At 44.5% G+C, this 23,395-nt stretch overlaps 1 protein-coding gene across 1 annotated transcript in view; it reads right to left on the reverse strand.

Moving 5' to 3' along the window:
* Positions 1-23,395, reverse strand: part of ELOVL2 (ELOVL fatty acid elongase 2) — a 560,054-nt gene that overhangs the window by 128,087 nt on the left and 408,572 nt on the right. Inside the window, exon 4 of the mRNA XM_086965200.1 lies at positions 11,265-11,342. Coding sequence (XP_086821326.1) covers positions 11,265-11,342 — 78 coding nt within the window. The remainder of the gene's footprint in view (positions 1-11,264; positions 11,343-23,395) is intronic.

The raw sequence follows: 23,395 nt of genomic DNA on the forward strand, positions 1-23,395 counted from the left end.
TGGGCTGCTGAATTCATATCTTAGCAGTATAGCAGTTTCTCCTCTAACGGTGGTCGCCTGTACCAGCTGCAGTGGTTTGAAAAAGAGTTTTAAGAACAGCCTAGCCCACAGCAGCGTGTTGCTATGCTTGCACATCAACACAGTAATGTTTAGTGAAAGTGTGTATGGTAGACCATGTAGCTGCCCTACATATGTCTTCTAGGGGAATATTTCCTAGGAAAGCCGTGGATGCTCCCATTTTACGCATTCAGTGGGCTTTTGGGGGAACTGTTAAAGTGCGATTTCCCTTTTGATAGCATAATTGAATGCATTTAACTATCCATCTGGCTATTCCTGTCTTAGAAATGGGATTACCCTTATGTGTGGTGAAAAGGCAAGAAATAGTTGCATTGTCTTTCGGAATGATTTAGTTCTGTCAACGTAATATAGCAGTGCTCTCTTAAAGTCTAGTGTGTGTAGAGCTCTTTCAGCCACTGACTGTGGGGTTTGAAAGAAAACTGGCAATTCTATTGACTGATTGACGTGGAAAGTGGAGATAACTTTTGGCATAAATTTAGGGTTTGTACGAAGCACAACCTTATTGTGGTGTATTTGCATGAAGGGTTCCTGAATAGTTAGTACTTGTAGCCTGAGGGAGGTAATGGCAATTAAAAATGCCACCTTCCATGTTAAGAATTGTAGTTCACATGAATGAAGTGGTTCGAAGGGTGGTACCATGAGTCTGGTAAGTACTGTGTTTAAGTTCCAGACTGGTGAAGGTGGATGCTTTGGAGGGATAATTCTTTTAAGTCCTTCCATAAAAGCTTTGATTGGTGGTATTCTGAACAGAGACACATGTTGTCTGTTTTGAAGATATGCTGCTATAGCAGCAAGGTGTAGCCTTATGGATGAGTATGCTAGATTACATCTTTGAAGATGTAGCAGGTAACAGATTATGTTTTGGATGGAGGCATATAATGGATTGATTTGGTTATTATTAAAATAAATTACAAATCTTTTCCATTTAGCTGTGTAGCATGATCTGGTAGTGGGACGCCTTGCTTCCTTGATAATGTTCATGCAGTCTGGAGGCAAGTTAAGATATCCGAACTCTAAGACCTCAGGAGCGAGATCGCTAGGTTCATCTGATTGGGATCTGGGTGCCTGATTTCTCCATGGTACTGTGTTAGCAATTGTGGCGAAAGGCGCAGTCTTTGGCGAGGAACTACTGAGAGTTCTAGGAGCGTTGTGTACCATGGCTGTCTTGCCCATGTGGGAGCAACCAGGATCATTGTGAGCGACTGTTGCCTTAGTTTGCGTGCCACTAATGGAATCAGTGGGGTTGGTGGAAAAGCGTACTCAAGTCTGCCTGACCAGTTCATCCATATCGCATTGCCTTGTGAAAACGGGTGCGGGAACCTGGCGGCAAAGGACAGGCATTTTGAGGTTTTTTTGTGGCAAACAGATCTATTTCTGGATGTCCCCACTTTTGGAAGAATGGTTGTAGAACTTGAGGGTGAATATCCCATTCGTGTATTTGTTGACAGTGTTGGCTTAGTAGATCTGCTATCTGATTTTCTATCCCTGGGAGATGTTCTGCCAGGAGAAACATTTTCTTTGGAATTGCCCACCTCCATATGCTCAGTGGTAGGTGAGATAGCTGCAGAGAGTGTGTCCCTCCCTGTTTTTGGATGTAGTACATGACTGTCATGTTGTCCGTCCGGATTAAAACAGCCTTGTTGCGCAAGTATTTCTGAAAGGCTTTCATTGCTAGAAATACTGCTAGTAACTCTAAGTGGTTTATATGTAGTGTCTTTTGCTTGACTGTCCCGAGACTTTGGACTGTGTATTGAAGGAAATGGGCTCTCCAACCTGTAAGTGATGCGTCCGCTGTTAATACTACTTGTGGAACTGGCTCTTGGAACAGTCGCCCCTTGGAAAGGTTTTGTGGGTCCCACCACTGCAGAGAGTTGTAAGTGCGACTGTCTACCAACACTAGGTCTTTTAGTTGTCCTTGAGCTTGGTTCCACTGCCGTGCTAGGCATTCCTGTAAGGGACGCATTTGAAGCCGAGTATTAGGGACAATGAATATGCAGGAGGCCATCATTCCTATAAGCTGCATGAACACTCGAGCTGGCAGGGAGTGTTGTGGTTGAAATCTTTGAATGAGAGACTGTATGTTGGCTATCCTGGCTACCTTTGGATATGCCTTCGCCACTGAGGTATTTATTGTTGCTCCCAGATATTGTTGTATGTGGGAGGGTTGCAGATGTGACTTTGGGTAATTTATGGAAAATCCTAGACTGTGCAGTAGCTGGATTGTCTGCGACATATGGCTTGCACACTGTGCGTATGATTTGGCTTTTATAAACCAATCATCGAGGTAGGGGAACACATGGATGTGTTGCCTTCTGAAGTGTGCTGCTACTACTGCTAGGCATTTTGTAAAAACCCTTGGTGCTGTAGTAACCCCGAAGGGGAGAACTTTGAATTGATAGTGGTGACCTTCTATTGTGAGCCTGAGGTATTTCCTGTGAGCTGGATGTATAGGGATGTGAAAGTATGCATCTTTGAGGTCTAATGTAGCAAGGAAGTCGCCTTGCTGGAGTAGTGGGAGTACTTGTTGTAGAGTGATCATATGGAAATGCCCCGAGAGTATGTATTGGTTCAGAGGTCTGAGGTCCAATATTGGTCTGAGGGATCCGTCCTTTTTGGGAATGAGGAAGTATAGAGAGTATACTCCTGTCCCTTGATGTTGAAAAGGTACTGGCTCTATGGCACCCTTTTCCAGCATGGATAGCACATCTTCTTGTAACAGCGTGCTTTGTTCTTTGGACATTGGATGGTGTTTGGGTGGTATGTTGGGTGGAGTAGAAGTGAGTTCCAGGCAGTAACCATACTGGATAATTTGTCTCACCCACCTGTCTGTCGTAATGGCGTTCCAGACTGGTAGGAATTGTGTTATTCTGCCTCTGACTGGTGTTAAGTGGTCTGGAGGGAGTGTGAACAAGTCACTGTTTGTTGGTGGTGGAGGCTCTGGTGCTATTACCACCACGTCCTCTGTCCTTGTTATTGTTCCCTCTAGAAGCTCCTCTGTTGGAGCCTTTATTAAAGGTGCCTTGTGTAGTACTTTTAAATGATGAAGAGGTTTGAGATGTGTTGCCTCTGCCTGAGCCTTGAAAAGAGGAGCGTCAAAAGGAGCTCCTAGACTGTTGAAATTGAAGTGCACCCATGGACTTAGCTGTGTTAGTATCTTTTTTTATCTTTTCTAAGATGGTATCAACTGCAGGGCCAAACAAGAAATCTTGGTTAAAGGGTTGATTGAGTATGGTAGATTGCACCTCATTTTTAAAACCCGAGATGCGGAGCCAGGCGTAGCAACACACTAGTGTTGACAGACCTAGCGGCTGTATCAGCTGCATCAAGGGTGCATTTTATGAATGCGTTAGTGATGAATTTCCCTTCCAGTATTAGGTCATTAGCTTTTGATTTATAGGGTTCTGGTAGGTGTTGTAGTAATCCCTCCAGTTCATCATAGTGTGCTCTGTCCTAGCATGCTAGGAGAGCTTGTGTATTGGCAATTCTCCTGGTATTTGCTGCTTGAGAGGCCACTCTTTTCCCTGAGGCTTCTAAGATTTTTGACTCCTTGTCAGGAGGGTGGCATCACCTGTTGTTTGCAAATTTGCCCTTTTCCTATCATTAGAAACAACTAGAGAGTCTAGTGGTAACTGAGAATTGATATAAGAGGGATCTGTAGGGGCTGGTTTATATTTCTTTTCAATTCTTGGATTGAGGACACACGCTCTGGCTGGGTCTTTAAAGATGTCTGGTGCGTGCTTTAGTACTCCCTTTAGCATAGGGAAAATACGTACACTTTTCTCTGATGTTGGGAAGGTGTTAAATAGGAAATCCTCCTCTACAGGGTCAGTGTGCATGCTTACGCCATGATACTGAGCTGCTCTGTCAACTAACTGGTTAAAGGCGACAGTGTCGTCAGTAGGAGATGGCTTTGTGGGGTATGTCGAGGGGTCGGGTATGGGTTGTGTATCATATGGGTTATCAGGGTCATTCTAATCATCCCATGTGTGATCCTGGATTCCTTGATCATCAGGGTATATAAAATCCTGTTGACGGTCTTCACCCATGTCTTCTCCCTCATCATAGTGTGGAGGTGTAGGAGAATATGGAACATAAAGCATGTTAGGAGTGAAAGGAGGAGGTGTGAAAGGTCTAGAAGGGGATGTCCCAAAGTCCTTTTTCTTAGGAGGAACAGGAGAAGGAGCCTCAGTGTCCTGTCTTCTCTTGTTGGTATTGTAAACTGCTATATGTCCTGTATCAGGTTCTATATACAGTCTATTTTGGTCTGGGCTCACGAGATCAGGCTGAAAGAGCTCTTCTTCCATTGTCCTTGGCGCTGATGGTTTTGGATCGATCGCTTGCTTGTTTTTATTTTTATGTTGTGCTTTTTTCGGCTTGACGTCCTTTGTCAGCTCAACAGCTCTTTTTGGCTCGACGGCCTTGTTCGACTCGACGACCTTCTTCAGTTGACGGTCCTTTTCGGGTCCACAGCCGTTTTCGGCTCGATGTGTTTCTTCGGCTTGATGATTTTTTTCGGTTTGACTGCCTTTTTCGGTTCGACGGCCTTCTTTGTCTCAGTGGCAGTCTTCGGATCGACGACTTTCTTTGGGTCAATTCCTTTTTCTGGGTCAATTACCTTTTTCGGATCAACGGTTTTCTTTGGATCGACGACCTTCTTTGGGGTCGACAGTCTACTTTGGATTGACGACCTTCTTCGGGTCGACGGTCTTTTTCGGATCATCGACCTTCTTTGGTTCGACTGCCTTTTTCGGATCGACAACTTTTTTAATGTCGGCGCCCGTTCTCGGCTCTGCGACCGTTTTTGAGTCTATGGCCTTTTTGGTAAGTGTTTTCTGAAGCGGTGTTTCGGTCGCGGCTAAGGCTTAGGCGATGCTTTGACAGGAGCCTTGTCTGGAGGTGGAAAGTCCGCATGAGGTCGCACACTGCTCGTCCCATCAGCGTGTGACCTCAGAGCATGATGGTCGATGTAGTCGGTATCAGCGGGTGCGCTTCTACCCGGGTCTTGAGTCTGCAAGGTATTCACTTGGTGTGCTTGCCATCCCTGGACATGACGACCTCGAGATAACGCATCTGCGCGCCTTAAGAGGTATCTGGACCAACAAACATTTTCGGCAGCCCATGCAGCAACTCTGTGCACACGCCTAATCCCTGCTGATGAGTGTTAATGAACGCGAAACACGTGTCCAGGGATGGCAAGCACACCAATTGAATACCTTGAAGACTCAAGACCCGGGTAGAAGCGCACCCGCTGATACCGACAACATCGACCATCATGCTCCGAGGTCACACGCTCATCAGCAGTGTGCGACCTCATGCAGACTTACTATTTATACAGGCTCCCTTGAGCCAGTGGAGGTGACGACCTCGAGATAACGCATCTGCGCGCCTTAAAAGGTATCTGGACCTACGAACATTTTCGGCAGCCCATGCAGCAACCCCGTGCACACGCCTAATCCCTGCTGATGAGCGTTAATGAATGCGAAACACGTGTCCAGGGATGGCAAGCACACCAAGTGAATACCTTGAAGACTCAAGACCCGGTTAGAAGCGCATCCGCTGATACCGACTACATCGACCATCATGCTCCGGGGTCACACGCTGATGGGACGAGCAGTGTGCGACCTCATGCGGACTTACTATTTATACAGGCTCCCTTGAGCCGGTGGGGGTGACGACCTCGAGATAACGCATCTGCGTGCCTTAAGAGGTATCTGGACCTACGAACATTTTCGGCAGCCCGTGCAGCAACCCCGTGCACAGGCCTAATTCCTGCTGATGAGCGTTAATGATCGCGAAACACGTGTCCAGGGATGGCAAGCACACCAAGTGAATACCTTGAAGACTCAAGACCCGGGTAGAAGCGCACCCGCTGATACCGACTACATCGACCATCATGCTCCGGGGTCGCACGCTGATGGGACGAGCAGTGTGCAACTTCATGCAGACTTTTATTTATTTATTTATTTATTTATTTATGGGATTTTTAATGCGCAACTAATAACCTAGGGTGTCTAGGCGCAGTGAGATACTCTAGGATACACAAAATTCAGGGCACAAACTTATTGATTGAATAGCCAGGTCTTCAAGGCCTTACGAAAGGCAATGAGTGTTGGTGCTGTTTTAATATGCAAGGGGAGTGTGTTCCACAGTATGGGGGTCGCTACCAGGAAACGTCTGTATCCCCATGTAGCCGTTCTTGTTCGGGGAACATGCAATAGACAGCTTGCTGCTGATCTTAGATTCTTTCCAGGTATGTACACCTGAAAAGCTTCCTTTAAGAACTTTGATCCAGTCTGATGGATGGCCTTATAAGCGATGCAGAGAGCCTTAAATTTGATTCTGCTCTCCACTCTTAGCCAGTGTAGATGGCGTATGGCTACTGAAGTGGAGTGTCGCCAAGGAATATTAAGCAGGATTCGTGCTGCCATATTTTGCACAGACTGTAGTTTGTTCAGGATGTATTTGTGTGTGCCAAGGAAGAGGGCGTTTCCATAATCCAGCTTCGAAAACACTAAGGTGGTGATCAGTGTTTTCCCTGCCGAAGCAGGTAGGTATGGCATTAGTTTTTTTTATTTTCTTCAGCACGAAGAATGCAGCAGAGACCACCTTATTGACATGATAACCAAAAGATAACCTGTTATCAAAGATCACTCCCAAATTCCTAACCTTAGCAGCTGGAATCGGGGGAGTGCCCATCTGACTGGGCCACCATGTTGGGGACCATTAGGGAGAGATCTTACCGAAGGTCATGACTTCGGTTTTCTCTGCATTAAGTTTCAGGCAGTTACTGTGCATCCATGATTGTACATCCAGTAACCCCTCCTGAAACTTAGCTGCTACCACTGGGCCGTTCTTGTGTACCGCCAACACAAGCTGGGTGTCATCCGCGTAGGTAGTTAATCGCATCCCATGAGATTTAATGACCCTCGCCAAGTCCGCATCGTAGATATTAAAAAGCGTGGGACTTAGCGAGGATCCTTGAGGGACCCCACAGAGCAGTTCAGAAGTGGGCGAGTAATAGCTGCCCAATTTGACTGCCTGTTTACGATTAACTAGGAAAGAGGCTATGAGATCTTTAGCCAGATGGCTAATTCCAAGGGCTGCGACACGGTCGACCAAGATGACGTGGTCGACCGTGTCAAAAGCAACTGACAGGTCCAACAAGATGAGCACTGCCGCACCTCCCGAATCCATGATCTCTCAAATTTCATCCGAGGCCTTTACCAATGCTGTCTCAGTTCCGTGTCCCTTAAGGAACCCGAACTGAGTGTCATCTAGGAGTTTGTGTTGTTCAATAAACTCAGAGAGCTGTTTATTCATTATTGCCTCTACTATTTTGGCAGGGAAGGGAAGGCAGGCAATTGGCCTGTAGTTGGAAGTGATGGTGGGGTCTAAGGATGGCTTCTTAATCAAAGGTTTAACAATAGCCTTCTTCCAAGTCTGTAGATAGACACCTGTTTTGAAGATGGAGTTACATATGTTGGTCAGCGGCTGGGTAACAACATTGTGTAGTTGGTTCATTATAGTCGGAGGACATGGGTCCAGCGGAGAGCCTGATTTAATCTTGCCAAAAAGTGTGTTGACCTGGTCTTCGGTAGCTGACTGAAACTGAGTAAGGGAAGAATGCTTCAATGCTGGTTGAATGGTTAAATCAGCGGCTCTTCCTACCAGCTCTTTGGAGAAAGTGGAATAAATATCCATTACCTTAGTGGGAAAAAATGTGGCTAGTGCGGTACAAAATTCCTGCGAGTTCTCTATTGTGGATCCAGCTGGAGGACTGGACAGAGAGTTCACCACTTGAAATAGCATCCTAGCTGAGTTCTGAGCGTGCTCAATTCGACCAGTGAAAAAAAGATTCTTTTGTGTGCTAATAGCTTTTTTATATATCGCTAGAGCACTTTTATATTCTTGCTTAGCCGAGGGACTATAGTGCTTTCTCCAGCGCCTTTCTAAATTTCTACAGAACTAACGCTGGAGCCGCAACTCCTCTGTGTACCACTGGGCAGATGGAGTCGCTCTATTAGGGCGATACATTTTTTCAGGTGCAACTTCGTTCGCTGCTTTTAAGATCCATTCCTGAAATTTAATGGACATGGTTTCAGTATCGTCTCCGCTTTCCGGGGCTGATGACAACAAGAGATTAGAAAGATGTGGTATATCTGCATTTTTCCACATCCGCGCCCCCACTGATGCCCTAACTTTGGTCTGAGGGGGTTTGAGTGGTAGCATCCGAATCCTAAAAATAATGGCTTGGTGGTCAGACCATATCAGAGGTAACATTGCTACCAACTCAATGCTGTGGTCATTAGTAAACAGGCCATCCAGCGTGTGTCCGGCTTCATGCGTGGGGCCCTTCACCAACTGCTGCAGTCCTATTGCCTGCATATCAGTGATAAGTTGGAATGTATCTTTGTTTTCCATGTTTTCCAGAGGAAAATTAAAATCCCCAAGAATCGTATAAGTCAGGGATTCTATTACTGATTCCATAATTTCAGTAAGTGCAGCTAAAAATTTGGTCCGAGGCCCAGGTGGCCTGTACACCAGGGTTCCTTTGAAAGCCTGTTTATGTGTAAGATTAATAGTAAATGCGAAAGCTTCGCAAATGGTACTTTGAATAGGCTCAAATTTGGCACGATAAATGTCCCTATGAATAATGGCTAGGCCTCCGCCTCGCCCCGAGGCTCTATCTTGTCTAGCTACGCTGTAACCTTCAGGGGTGGCTTGAACAAAATCAGGGCCTGATGCTTCATCTCCCCATGATTCTGTGATGAACAAGATGTCCAGTTCATGATTAATAATGCTCTCCCTGATGTCCTGATGTCTGGAGGTGGAGGCAGGGAAGGGGCTTTGGTACTCATGGTTTGCCCCAGTGGGATGTCGTCATCGGAATCCGATTGGTCTTCTCCTGTGACTAGTTCTAGGTTGGATTCTGCTGCCTCTAGGAGTGCATGTTCGTCATCGAAAATGTTTTCTGGTTCAGGTGCCTTTCGCTGCATCTCTTGTCGAGCAGCTCTTCGGTTCCGATTAGTTTTCTTCGACCGGAATTGAGCACAAGCTCGACAGTTTTCTTCGTTGTGCTCCGGAGATAGTCACCTGTTGCATACTGTATGCTTGTCGCTATGTGGAAACTTGGATCGACATTGTGGGCATCCTTTGACGGGGTCCTTTCCATCGACAGGAGGCCCACGTGGCATCAAAAAGGCTCAACGGCCCGCGTCGACTACCAGAGATAGATGGAAAGAGTTGTCGAGTCGAGGGATACCGAGCGGAAACAATACCGTCTAAAGTATAAGGTTTTTGGCCTTAAGTTGGAGTTGTCGAAGTGCATTCAAACCCAATGGCGGAGAAAAACAATCTGAAGATGGAGAAGATGCTCATACACACTGTAGTCCAGGGGAGGAGTCACCTATCTTGTGATACTTCGAAGACTCTTCCACGACAACAAGGTGCAAACATCCGGACCCAACACTAGGCGGCGATCTATGCTAAGATATGAATTCAGCAGCCCACATGCCTCGAACTAGCATTTCCCATGATGGAAAAGTGGTCTCAAAGTCTCCCAAATTGTCAGTGTGATGGAAAGTCCCCCCAGTCACGCTGCATCTTATACTTTTCTGTCGTTTTTACAGGGATATCCGAAAATCAGTTTTAAAACCAGTCTTTTTTATCCAATATGCTTTTTTATTATAAACATGCTTTTAACTTTATATTGAGTTTGGATAACGTAAAAACTATGATTTCTGTTATTTGTTTTATACAAGGGGCAATAAGGAGAAGAGGGGATTACTCACATCGGTATTCATTAATATACGACAAATCTGATGACTACACTGAGTCATGTTAATTATCTCTCATCTAGATATTACCTAATATTTTGCACTTTATGTATCTTCATGACATAGGCTATTGCACTTTATTTCCTATGCCAACATATTGTACTTTAAGTGATGTTTACCCCCTATCCTAAAATATGTTAATATATTGCACTTTACGAATTTTTATAACGCAGTTTATCTTGCACCTAACAGCTCCATAAAAATTTATATTTTATTATAACTTATGGAGTGACCATGATACTTTGGTGTTCTTTTTTTCCCTTTTTTTAATTTTCTTTTTATAACTTGCATGAATTTAAAAATGTTTTACTTGAATAATGTTATATTTTAGGAAGAATTGACAACTGTATTTCTTGATTAGTATGCTTCTATGGTTGTACATCCTGCACCAAATGAAGCTATTTTGACTAGACTTGACTTGTCGCAGGGTCTTGCAATGCTCCACAAACAGGATTTAAGGAATTATGTTCTGCGGGCCTAACTTGGTCTCTGTATCCAGCCTGAGCTCCATCGTGGTTGGTCTGAACTTGTGACTTTTTCCCAGTCTGGCGTGACCTGATAACCACAGTTGGCCCTTAGTGCTTTTAAGCTCTATTTTTATCTAAACCTTTAAAATTGCATATCTCTGATTCTACTAACGGGATTTTTGTCTTTATTATGTTGAATAATTGAATTCATTTTAGACTATTTTTCCAAAGTGGTGTGGGATTTTTCTTGTCTCATGTATTCACTTTATTACTGTTTTGTGTGCTGCATAAATACTATACACATTTCCGCTAAATTAAGCCTGACTGCTTTTGTGCCAAGCTACAAGAGTGTTGAGCACTGGTTAGTTTGGGGTTCGCTTGTGTTTCACCCTGACAAGAACTGTGGTTGCTGCTTGAGTAGGATTTCATCCTCCTCAATCAGTAACCCAATTTCCTACACACACGCACTCTTGTAGAGTTCTTAAACAGAAAACAGTTCTAAAAAAGAAAAAAGTTGCACATGAAGAGTGACCAGTGTAAGAACACAGTACTGCATCCATACTCCAGGAAAGGGACAGACAGAGAGGAAGGAAGGCCCACCCAAGTTGATGAATAAAAAGTAAGCAACTGAGAGTGGCAATTAGGTCAACCAATGGAAAGTAATAGGGGGGCTCGATGGTAAACGTAATTTAGTGGACCCAGCAAAGTTTGCTATCTTGTACTGTTCAAAACCTTTCATGATTACAACATTTTAAAGTGGAAGACGGAAACTCTCCCATCAAAACTGAAGTACTTTGTACTAGGCTTCAAATATTTACAATTTGTGAAATGAACAGCCTTCATTATTTAAATGACATTGTTTTATACATAAATTTTAGCTCACCCGGATGTCTGCCTCTCCAGAGGAGTCGAGGTTTTGACATTGCAAATTGTATCTTCCCTCATAAGTTGAGAGAATGAGCTGAAAAATAAAAATAAATGTAAGTGTAAACCAAATGTGAGAACAGAACGCATCGTCTGTGTCTTTAAACATGATAATAATTACACAACTCGTAGGCTGTGACTGTATACATTTGAAAACCATTTACCAACGGAAAAGAGTGATCCAAAACATTCCAGAAAGCTCACATCCAATGCTGCATAGTCACGGACAACAAACTGGGACAGTGAGGTGTATCACTGCTTGCACTATATTTACTCTTGTGTGTAACAATTTTTTTCAATTTTATTTATTATGTTTTGGCTCTCAACGAGGGCCACATAAAATACACAATACAAATTACATACAAAAGAAAGAATTCAATACAACAATCACAAGACTAACTGCATCGATTGACAATAGACAAGAATCATCAACACCATACACCTCCATGTCACCTTAATAAATAGCTAAAAAACCTTTAAAAAAATAAAAAATATGGAAGCAAAACATTTCATTTGGGGGGCAATACAAAGCTTGCAGGAAGATATTTACATTGGAAATGCCTAGTTGGAGACATATTGGCTTTAACCATTTCAACCGCAATAAGCGGAGTGCAGGGCATATCAGCAGCACATGAGTTCGATCCTGAACACTCATATTACAGAGATAACACATCCGAGAGGATCCATACCATTTGGATAAGAGTACATTTAGAGGCAATAGATCATATCTTAAAAGAAACCACAATCTTCGGACACCATGTGGAATATTCCATGTGGCATAGGGTTGGGCAAACTTCATGGAATAAGAATTAAGAAGGAGATCACAACCCTCCTTTTCTTGTAATGCATTCTTATCTGTTTTAAAACTGAGTTCCCACGATGCCTGTTTCAGCAGGGTTTTTAGCTGGGCCGGCGAATGTAAGAATAAAACACTTTCATCTAACTCTAGAAGTGACACAGCTCTTCTGAAGTTCCTTACTATTCGGGAGAACTCTTTAAAGTTGCCCAACAATTCTCCTTTAAGAAGAGCTCTCAGCGATCCCGGTTCAGCTCTGGCCAAGCATGCCACCCATCTTATCAAAGCACATAGTCCCTGAACCCAGCTGCTCCTGAGGCCAAAGTCGAGCCTACATGCGGCCAGGGAGCACGCGGTGTTGAGGGTAGATAAGGATCTTATGAGTTTCCCTTCAATTGTGTGGCCGAAACCCCAGTGCTTTAGCTCTACAAGTTCTATTCCGTATAATATCGTAGCAGGAATCTTTGCCCTATACACCTCAAGAAGACAGGAGAAGTGTCTTTTACCAGTGGCAAGATAAAGGGAATTCAAACCTTTGCCATGAGCGAGGGCTTTACGTGAACTATGCTCGATATGGGGCTTCTCACTCAGATTGGCCGCAATTATTTTACCCAAAAAAGTATAGGATTTGACAACCTCTATTTGCTGGCCGGTTAATTGACCATCCAAAATTTTCAGATCGACACTTCTTTTTCCCTGCAATACACATGATTTTAATTTTAGATGTATTAATCTTCATAAAATGAGAGTCAGCGAATGCATGTAAAGCCTGCAGACGATTGGACAGGCCCTTAGGTGTTAAATCTGGGATGAGGATATCGTCTGCATACATCAGACAAGAGATAGGGAACCCCCCCACCACCGGAGCTATGCCCACACAAGCAGACAAGGAAGCAGGGAGATCTACAGTGTACAGGGAAAACAATAATGGAGCCAAGAGGCAACCTTGTTTAAGGCAGTTTAAAGATGGAATTAATTGCGAAAGACCCCTTTCTCCACCTTGGAGCACACGACACCAAGTATCCGTATGAAGGGCACGTACAAGATCCAATAAGTAAGATGGTAAACCTAATGGTGCTAATTTTCTCCACAGCGTACGACGATCTACTTTGTCGAACGCTGTGGAGAAATCAATAAACGCAGCAAACACCACCCCCCCTCGGACATGTGTGTATTTGTCCGAGATCACTCATCTAAGCAAACAACCAGGGGCCCAATTCCCAAAAGTAATCTGGGACAAAATCCTTTACGTCTTTTGGTATTCACATGGGGCATTTAGGAGTAGCAGAGTTAGGATCTTGTCTCAGATTACTTTTGTGAATCGGGCCCATTATAACTGATTCACTCTGTTCCTAGCGAGAGAGGTTGCTGATTTCCATACCAACACCAATGGTGGTGTAAGGTAATGTAATTTCTGATGGTTTAAATTAACTCTGAATTCACTGCTGTTGCTTTCTCATATCTGTCTCCCAATATAAATACTTCACTCGTTGCATAAAAGCCTGCTTCCGACCCTCTAGAAGTATTTTTTCGAATTAAAAACCTACCCAACTCTATACTCAGAAAAAGTTGTGAACAGTGTCAGGAAAAAAAAGTTCAGCACAGGAAAAAAAAGTTCAGCACATGCAAACCGCTGCAAAGTTCGAGAAAGAGCCTTGATATTTTAGATGTACACAGAGCACAGATATAAGGCATTTTTTCTTTAGCCAAAAATGAGAGAACTGCTTCCCTTTTAAAGCCAATTTGACACATGAATTAAACAAAAAGGGTACTCAAATAAATAAAAAGCTTAGGACATAGTTAACTCTTACATGGCTGACAAATCTGCACCAAATGTCTTGAAATAAGATCAGGGATTGTCCAACGTTTTAACTTTAAATCTGTCATTTTACTCAAAGAGAGTAGAGAAGATGAAAGATCGAGAAGACTCAAGAGGCAAGGAGGACGCCACGCAGTTCAGCTCCCATTACCAAAAATATAAGCCAAGTCAAAAGGCTTCAACTTAAAGACCACCATCCCCAAGAGTGAAGTAAATTAAGAGTAACTCTAAATATCCAATGAGACGGTGAAGTATTCAACACACAACAAAAGGGAGCTCCCAGAGGCGTCCTACCGACAACCAAAGCACAAGTGGAAACAAAAACCGTACTGAAGTGGTTAATTTCCATAGTCTCTGAGGAAAGACCAAGAATACTGATTGTGAGAAAATCCCACAAATGAAGGAAACGGAAAATATGGGCAGATGTTAAACAGACTCATATGATCAAAAAGATCCAGGGAATACTACCTGGATGTGACCAATCAGGGAACGAGTCCTGAAGAAGGTGCAAGAATTTAAGAGGCACCGAAACGCCGCGTCGACAGTTTGTTCCTATAATTTGTGTTTTATTACCTTTGTATAAATATGTTTTTTTTGGAAAATAATGCTTCATAAGCAAAAAAATTTTTCAAAAAACTAAAATTGTTTTAAGAAATGTGTTATTAATATTGTTTGTATAAATTGAACATATATCGTGTAACGTTTTTAATGCAACAGATTTGTAGTACTATGACTTTTTAAACAAAGTTTTTTTGAATAAATGTATGACAATTTTTAAACAAGTCTTTGCTTCATATATGGTCCCCTATAACACTGAAGGGTTGTTAGTCCATGTTGTAAATTTGGTAACCTAAATAAGACTGCACAATCTTGTACACATAGAGGTAGAGGTGGCCACCCCCAGGGGGAGAGGCACACCGAATAAGGTATAACAATCAGGAAAAGGCACCCTGTTTTTTTCATAGAAGATGAAAGCAGAACATATAAAAATGAAACTTCATTTGTTTTTCCTCCGTTTGCTAAGCCTTTCTTCAGTCATTATCCCCAGTCTCCTACCTCACACTGTACCATGACATCACCCGGTGATCACCACGCACCACATTGAAACACTTCTGACATAGGATAAAAACAAGCATTTGCAATGCAATAGGTCTCACATTTATTGGACTTTTAGCTATTGGCACTTTAAATGTCAAAAGTTGAAATTCTTGCAAACGCGAGACCTTTTGAATTGCAAACATTGTTTGTTTCCAAGCGCCCCACCCTGCGCTTCTGCTTAATAGAGGCCACGCCCCTTTCTATAGACGAGCTGCATCTAAAGAAAGTGATGTGGCCTCTATTATGTTCAAGCGTGGCATGGGGCGCTTGGAAACAACCCAGAAAAAAAATATTTCGGAAGCAATAAGTGTTGCATTTACAAGAGTTTAAGCTATTGTTATTTACAATGACAATAGCTCAAACTCCCCTAAATGCAAGACCTATGCCATTACAAACAAGTGGTTGCATTGTCCCAGCTGCTTGGAAAGTGAAAGTGCGCATGACTCACTGAATATAAGGAAAGCACATCATGCCTACAGTAGGGCAAAACCCATTACAGGAAATAGTGCTTACTGACTAAATAACACTGACAGTGTAATAACCGACATAAAAGGGCCAGTCCTCATGGGAGGATACAAATGAAGACAAAGCGGTACTAAGGAGGGACTCACAATCCGATTACGAATCAAAATCCAGCATTTACAAAGGACAAATACACAAGCCAATGAAAAATATAGGCGGAGAGAGGGCAGACCTTCAAGTGAATACTCCCTGCACCTCACATGGCGTGGCATGCTACCATGCAGGCAGCACTACAGCACATCACAGATCGGTAATAAGCACCATACAAATATTGCAATGAAATACATTACCTATCTTTACATTCCCATCTTTTTAAGGGCTAGTAAAAAATTTATTTCAAGTGTTTTGGTACATTTGTCTTTTAAACAACTAAAGCAGGTCAAACAGTATCACTGGGTAATTGAAACCCACCCTCTTTCCTAGATTAGCACTGACATTTTGATTCACATTAAAACTTTAAACTATGTTTTTAGGTACCTTAATTAAAATGATTTATATCTTTCCTAAGACAGCAAATAATAATCAGGTGGACGAGATGGATTAGATCAGATGATGTGTTTTGACATTAGGTATTTAAATTATGTTTTAATTTTATATTTAATAGGGATGAATAAACACATCAACCATCTTCACATGCTTTTAGCTTCTACAGAGTGGTGCCAGACTATTAATTTCAAACACTGAATTTTATGTGTTTGTGCTTGTGTTCGCTTTTCAATGCATTATAATATTATTGTCTCCATTGTTAACTGAATTCGATTTTTTTAATGCGTCTCTTAAGTGTTAATGTAAACCTCATCATCTTTTGAGAGGTCAAAACAATCAGACAAAAATCCCAACAAGACAATCGTTGAAATGGATTTGACTGTAAATGTGTATGGATGTATATGTATATATATATATTACCTACTGTCGGTCGCCAGTAGGTATATATAGTTAGGATTTTTTCCCTATGGCATTTTTGAAAATTCTATGTCTAATAACTTTGGCGTTTGTGGACGGAATCGGCTGAAATTTTCAGGAAAATGGCACATTTTGTTTCTGAGCAGCTCCTGGAAATTTGGGGGGGGGGGGGGTCGTCAAGGGGGGGCCGAGAAAAAAGGGGGGTCCCAAAACGCATTTATCCCATGTTAATTTCCATAGGGCGGTTGGACTCACTTTTAGCCCGAACGGCTGAATGGATTTTCACGAAACTTGGCAAAATTGTAGGGACTGTTAGCCCGATGTGCCTTTGCTAGGTCTCAATATATGTGCTCCAGTAGTTTTTGAGAAATTAACGTTCAGAACAAGATATATATCTGTAACAGCGCTCCGGGCAGCGATCCGGTCAGCTTACTTTTCGCGAAACGGAACTTTGCGCGCAGAAAGCTGATTGGCTCTCCGGTGTCTGTCAACATTCTAAACAGTCTGGAGCGGCCGCCATCTTATCTCTCGGTAGGATCGAGAGAGAAGAAGAGGTGAAATACGAAGGGGGAATTTAATGAAAGGGGGCAAGGTATACCCCTCTTGACCCCCTAGGATTGTTGTTGGGGTTATTAAAGGGTCCCGTGGGGAAAATAAAAAAAAATGATTTTTCACGGTAGAAGCGCTTCACGGGCCACGAACTGGGCCGCAAACTGGTAGCGAAACGGGAATTCGCCATTTTGTGCTTCGTTTTAATTGTTTAGAGACAAAAATTATCGCCGCACATTGGCCACAATGCATGAATATCGCTGAAAAGTCAGCGATATTCATGCATTATCCAGCAAATGCTCTTAGCCATGTTATCCACCTTCCATTGGATAACAGAAAGCTGATTGGCTCTCCGGTGTCTGTCAACATTCTAAACAGTCCGGAGCGGCCGCCATCTTATCTCTCGGTAGGATCGAGAGAGAAGAAGAGGTGAAAAACGAAGGGGGAATTTATTGAAAGGGGGCAAGGTATACCCCTCTTGACCCCCTAGGAATGTTGTTGGGGTTATTAAAGGGTCCCGTGGGGAAAATAAAATAAAAATGATTTTTCACGGTAGAAGCGCTTCACGGGCCGCGAACTGGGCCGCAAACTGGTGGCGAAACGGGAATTCGCCATTTTGTGCTTCGTTTTAATTGTTTAGAGACAAAAATTATCGCCGCACATCGGCCACAATGAAATGAAATGAAGGGAAATTTATATCGCGCAGACTAAGCCCCAAAGGGCATCAAGGCGCCTAGCTCAATATTGATAGATTATCTGTCCCAGGAGCTGATAACTGGCCACAATGCATGAATATCGCTGAAAAGTCAGCGATATTCATGCATTATCCAGCAAATGCTCTTAGCCATGTTATCCACCTTCCATTGGATAACATGGCTAAAAACTGCTCTGTGCGTGAGCTTTTTTTTTTTTTTTGCTGCGTGACGTTTGTTAACGTTCGATTCGATGGAAATCAGGAAGTGTTGACCACCATTTTGTCACTGCGAGTAAATATTTTGTTATAAATGAATCCTTATTGATAAACATTGTCTGCGCCATCTTGCGTTTTTGTCCAATGCCACAATTTTGTCGTGCACGGCAGCCATTTTAGATGCCTTGACCAGGGCCACTCTCTGCACGCCGCCGATCCTCAGCATGGCTCCCCACCCTCGCAAGCATCTCCCCCACGCACTGGTCACCCCCGCTCTTTCTCTCATGCATGGGCCATATACTTCCCCCATCTGCTCTGCTCTTCTCTGAGAATCACACCCTGTGCCCGCCCGACACCTCCCTTTCACCCTATTCACTACCGCACCCTCTGACACTCCTCTTCCTCTGTGTCCGATTGTCCAGGCCGGACCTAGGCTATCACCTAGCCCTGCGGATGTAGTTTATGGCCCCAGCTGTAGAGTATCCAGACATGCCAACCTTCCCGATTCAGGCGTGAGACTACTGATTTCAGTGCTAGTCTCCCGCCTCCCGATTCCTGCAAGCAAAAACCCGGGGGCATATTACCAACAACTAGCGATAATTTTTGTCTCTAACTTGTTTAGAGACAAAAATTATCGCCGCACATCGGCGAATTTTATCGCACATAAACCTCGCTATTAGCAAGGTTTATCGCAAATGCGATAAAAAACGGCCGCAATGCATGAATATCGTTGAAAAGTCAGCGATATTCATGCATTATCCAGCAAATGCTCTTAGCCATGTTATCCACTTCCCATTGGATAACATGGCTAAAACTGCTCAGGGCAGGTGTTAGGTTTTGGAGATATTCGCGCTTAGCGCGAATATCTCCAAAAGTTGGTAATAGGAGCTAGCGATGGTTAGGGACTGTTTCCAGTCGCTAAAATCTTGGCACGCCCACTTTGCATGTCATTAGTGATAAATATCACTGATATGCAAAGCGGGGCCTAAGATGGTCGCTATCTCCTTTTAGCTGTCACTAACTGGTGTTAGCGACAGCTTGGTAATAGGGAGATAATTTTATCTCTTTTTTTTTGGCTTTTAAAGCCAAAAAAGCGGAAATAACCCCCCTTGATAATATGCCCCATGATTTCTCGGGGGTTTCAGCTGACAGGGCTTGGTATTGTGTTACGTGCTAATTCTTCCAGGAAACGTCAGAGGGTCGATGCAGGGGTTCTAGAAGGGGTGATAAACCATTTAAGCCTCATGAACAAGCGCATGGTCTTTTAAAGATTTATGAAGTACTCGGGGCGGCGGTGTGTGTGTGCCCTCTTTCAGGAGCGGGCGGGGGGGGGCACTGCCAGCAACTTGCCAGGCCAGGCAGTGTTCAACACGTGCATCACCCTTTCTCTGCCTGCTATTGCGCTCCATGCTTCGGAAAGGTAAGAAAAAGAACGTGCATTTGAGTTTGAAATGTCCGATCTTGTAGCAGTACACTTGCAAAGCCCACACATGACAATAATCCGATTCAAGGCCCCATTCACCCGATTTTTTAAACATATATAGCACTCCAACAAAGTTAGATTTTAAAACTTTATTAACATTTAACTATAATGAACGGAACAAAAACTGTAAAAACATTTAAACATTTTTCACCCAAAAAAGCAACAATGGTCAGAAGCTGTCTTTTGTGCGAATAGTCCCAAGGCAGCACAACGTGCAGAGTTCTGGACGGCACCCAGGTGATGTCGCCTGAGTGCCGCACTGGTTTTGGTATCCTACAATGCTGCTCCGAAAATTGGCGTGGGGCGTCCCGGGTGGTGCGGGGGGAGGCCTCGTCAGTAGCGGTCTGTTGTGCGAATAGTCCCAAGGCAGCAGAACGCGCTGAGATGTTGATGGCACCCAGGTGATGTCCAGTAAACTGCCGCACTGGTTTTGGTATCCTACAATGCTGCTCCGAAAATTTGCGTGCGGCGGCCCGGGGGGATGGGGGGCGCGTGGGGGAGGCGGCGTGAACGGGCCTCCCCAGGTGGCGGCCATCCAGCTGAGTTGCGCCCGCTCTTGCGGCTACAGCGTCTCGCTCACCATGTTGTTGAGTTGCTCCCACTCTTGCAGTGCAGCGATAGGCGCCTGCCACATGACTCTTAAAATGGCGGACGGCTCTTCGGTTTTGGGCCTGGTCCACTGAAATGGCCCTGGGACACCTTGGAACTCGGACGCTTGCCTGCTAGGGCTTGGGCTCCATTCTTGAAAAGCGTCCCCTCAGCCGTGAAGATTCTACAAAAGTCTTGGGGGCCCCCGACTCCCGCAGGCTTCCGGTGGGGAGCGGCTGCCATGATTGCTCGCGGAATGACCACGACGGAGCCACGAGATGGTGGTGCTCTCATGCTGACGCCAGCTTCAGTCTGAATGATCCAGAAACAAGGTGGGGCTTTCATCGTTTGGGAAAAAAAAATGTTCTAAACCAATGAAAAGTGTTATTTTTAGGTCATATGACCAAGCCTTCCATCTTTAGGAAACCAAAAGTAAAATGATCCAATGAAAAGTTTTATAAACAAGTCACATGACCTGTTATGCGGCATAGGGCTACAAAAAGCGTAGAAAATCCGTTGGCACGTGAGGCGGCGTCAGTAGCGGACCGATGTGCGAATAGGCCAAAGGCAGCACAACGCGCTGAGATCCGGATGGCACCGAGGTGGTGTCAAGCAAATTGCCGCACTGGTGTGGCCATCCTACAATGCTGCGCCGAAAGACGGCGTGTCCAGCTGAGTTCCGGTCACTCTTGCGGTACAGTGAGTCGAACGTGCCGAGATCCGGATGGCACCGAGGTGGTGTCCAGCAAATTGCCGCACTGGTGTGGCCATCCTACAATGCTGCACCGAAAGACGGCGTGTTCAGCTGAGTTCCGGTCACTCTTCCGGCACAGTGACTCGAACGCGCCGAGATCCGGATGGCACCGAGGTGGTGTCCAGCAAGTTGCCGCACTGGTGTGGCCATCCTACAATGCTGCGCCGAAAGTCGGCGTGGGGTGCCCCGTTGGCTTATGAGGTGATGTCAGTAGTGGACCGATGTGTGAATAGGTCGGAACCAGCACAAGGCGCCAAGATCCGAATGGCAAGTCCTGGATGTTGAGTGCCTCAGTTGAGATTTCTGAGCAGTGTTTGTAAGACTGTCTGCAGCTTATGTGCACCTGCTGCAGCTTCACTATTGCCCTGGTGTGGCCAAAGGTCGCACATGACAGAGACTGCCGGCTCCCGAGGTCCGGCGGAACTTTTTTCCTTTTCCTTTCTGCTTCTTTTCCTACAATCCGTTTCATCTGAAGACACGACCAGGTCCCTGAATGTGTGCAGGGGGACGCTATTGATTGAATGAAAATGGCGCCTTGACACAAAGCTGACTCAAGCGTTGCTGTTGATGCTATACAGACAAAAATTGGTTTTCAGTTTGTACATTCTTCAGGATTTTTTTTTCTATCCAAGTCTGATTGAGAGTTTGTAGAAAAATGGCTTCAGATTTTCCACATACTACTCTTCAACATTCTTCCTAAATGTAACAATGTGAAACTCACTAGGAGAACGGCTGTTTCTGTTCCCTTTCAAAATGCTGCCAACAATATTTTCTGAATGGAAGACACCATCTTGTAGCATAAAGGGCCGAAAGGGGTTCTGGTCTGGCCGATGGTTGGTGGAGACATTTTGACTATATCTTGGACCTGCCCGGCCTCGCACAAAATGGCGCCGGTATAAATGGGACTCGTAACTCCTTGCTCGCAAATGTATATCTAGAAAATGTTATTGTAAGTGGCCCTGTCGTATTTTAATTACAAAATGTACGTCCACCGATTCCGCAACTGTTAGACACCTTTGTTCTTGCAACCTAATGGCCCGCTCGTTACGTTCCTCTACAGTGTAAATGTCTCCTCATCATATACGATTTCAGTTTGCTCCGTGGCCGGCCCACGTGGTTATAGGCCCGTATTTGTATACTGATATTTTCACAATAAATGTTTTTAAAACAAAACACGGTAGTAGTATTTACATTGGTAAAGTTTTTACTTTTAGTCACTGTTTTCGAATCAGTAAAAGGCAAGTGAAATAAAGCAGTCCAATTACATGACGGATAAAAGGTATAATATGTAGGAACGCAGTAAAGATAAATGGTCAAGGGCAGTTGTGTTTTTCATTTCTGCAACATAAAGTGATCGATAAGAATCTGATAATCAGGCGTATCGGCGACTAAGACAGCAGGCCGAGTCTCTTTTACTCAACGGCTCCGTCATGGAACGAAGAAACGCCCTTTTTCTCGAAAAAGGAATATATTTTACTTGCAGGACAGTTGTAAATTTTCCGGGAAAGTACATTAGCCTGGAATATTATAACATATATGTTTTAAAAAAAATAATGTTCGAAAACAATAAAAAGCGTAATTATTAGGTCATATGACCAAGCTTTTCATCATTAAAATAACAAAAGCAAAATGAACCAATGAAAAGTTTTATTAACAAGTCACATGACCTGTTATGCTTACGTTACGCGCTGCGCGCCGCGCCTCGGATCACTTCCGGGTGTGCTAACGCGGCGTGTCATATAACGCATTACGCGACAACGTAGGTCAAGAATATAGTCAAAATGTCTCCACCAACCAGCGTTCGGAACACAACCCCTTTCAGCAGTCCAAAAAGTTCTGTTAAATGACAACAGAGGGGACAGGCAAGAAGAACCATCAGTCAAAGAAGGGAGGGCAAGTTCTTCTCTTCCGGGTCATGTTGGGGCGCTACCGGAACTGATCGAATTAGTAGTCTAAAGTGTTTCTGGATGTTTCAGACTAAAGCTGGCGTCAGCATGAGAGCACTACCATCTCGTAGCTCTGTCGTGGCCATTCCACGAGCAATCATGGCAGCCGCTCCCCACCAGAAGCCTGCTGGAGTCGGAGGCCCCCAAGACTTTTGTAGAATCTTCACGGCTGAGGGGACGCTTTCGAGAATGGGACCCAAGCCCTATCAGGGAAGCGTCCGAGTTCAAAGGTGTCCCAGGGCCATTTTAGTGGACCAGGTCCAAAACCGAAGAGCCGGCCGCCATTTTGAGAGTCCTGTGGCAGCCGCCTATCGCTGCACCGCAAGAGCGGGAGCAACTCAACTACATGATGAGCGAGACGCTGTAGTCGCAAGAGCGGGCGGTAAACAGCAGAATGGCGGAAGAGGCACAGTGTAGCAAAAGCGGGCGGAATGGCAACTGAAACAGTAAAGGGGCGCCCCACTACAGCGTGTCTTCAGGTCAAACGGATTGTGGGACAAGGTCCAGAATTGAAGAGTCATCAAAAGGCAAAAAGTTCCGCCGGACCCCGGGAGCCGGCCGCTTATGTCGGGGGCGATCTCAGGCTACACCAGTGCTATAAGACTTGGGGAGGGTGTCGGAGCCAAGCGTCTTCTCCGAGTCCATGGCCATCACACCGCCCCTCAGGGGCCTCCGTCAAGCTGTTTAGGAAGGTAACATATCACATTGTTTTCTAATGCAGT

The sequence above is a fragment of the Lissotriton vulgaris genome, chromosome 4_1 (assembly GCF_964263255.1).
Source record: "Lissotriton vulgaris chromosome 4_1, aLisVul1.2, whole genome shotgun sequence".
Lineage (NCBI taxonomy): Eukaryota > Metazoa > Chordata > Amphibia > Caudata > Salamandridae > Lissotriton > Lissotriton vulgaris.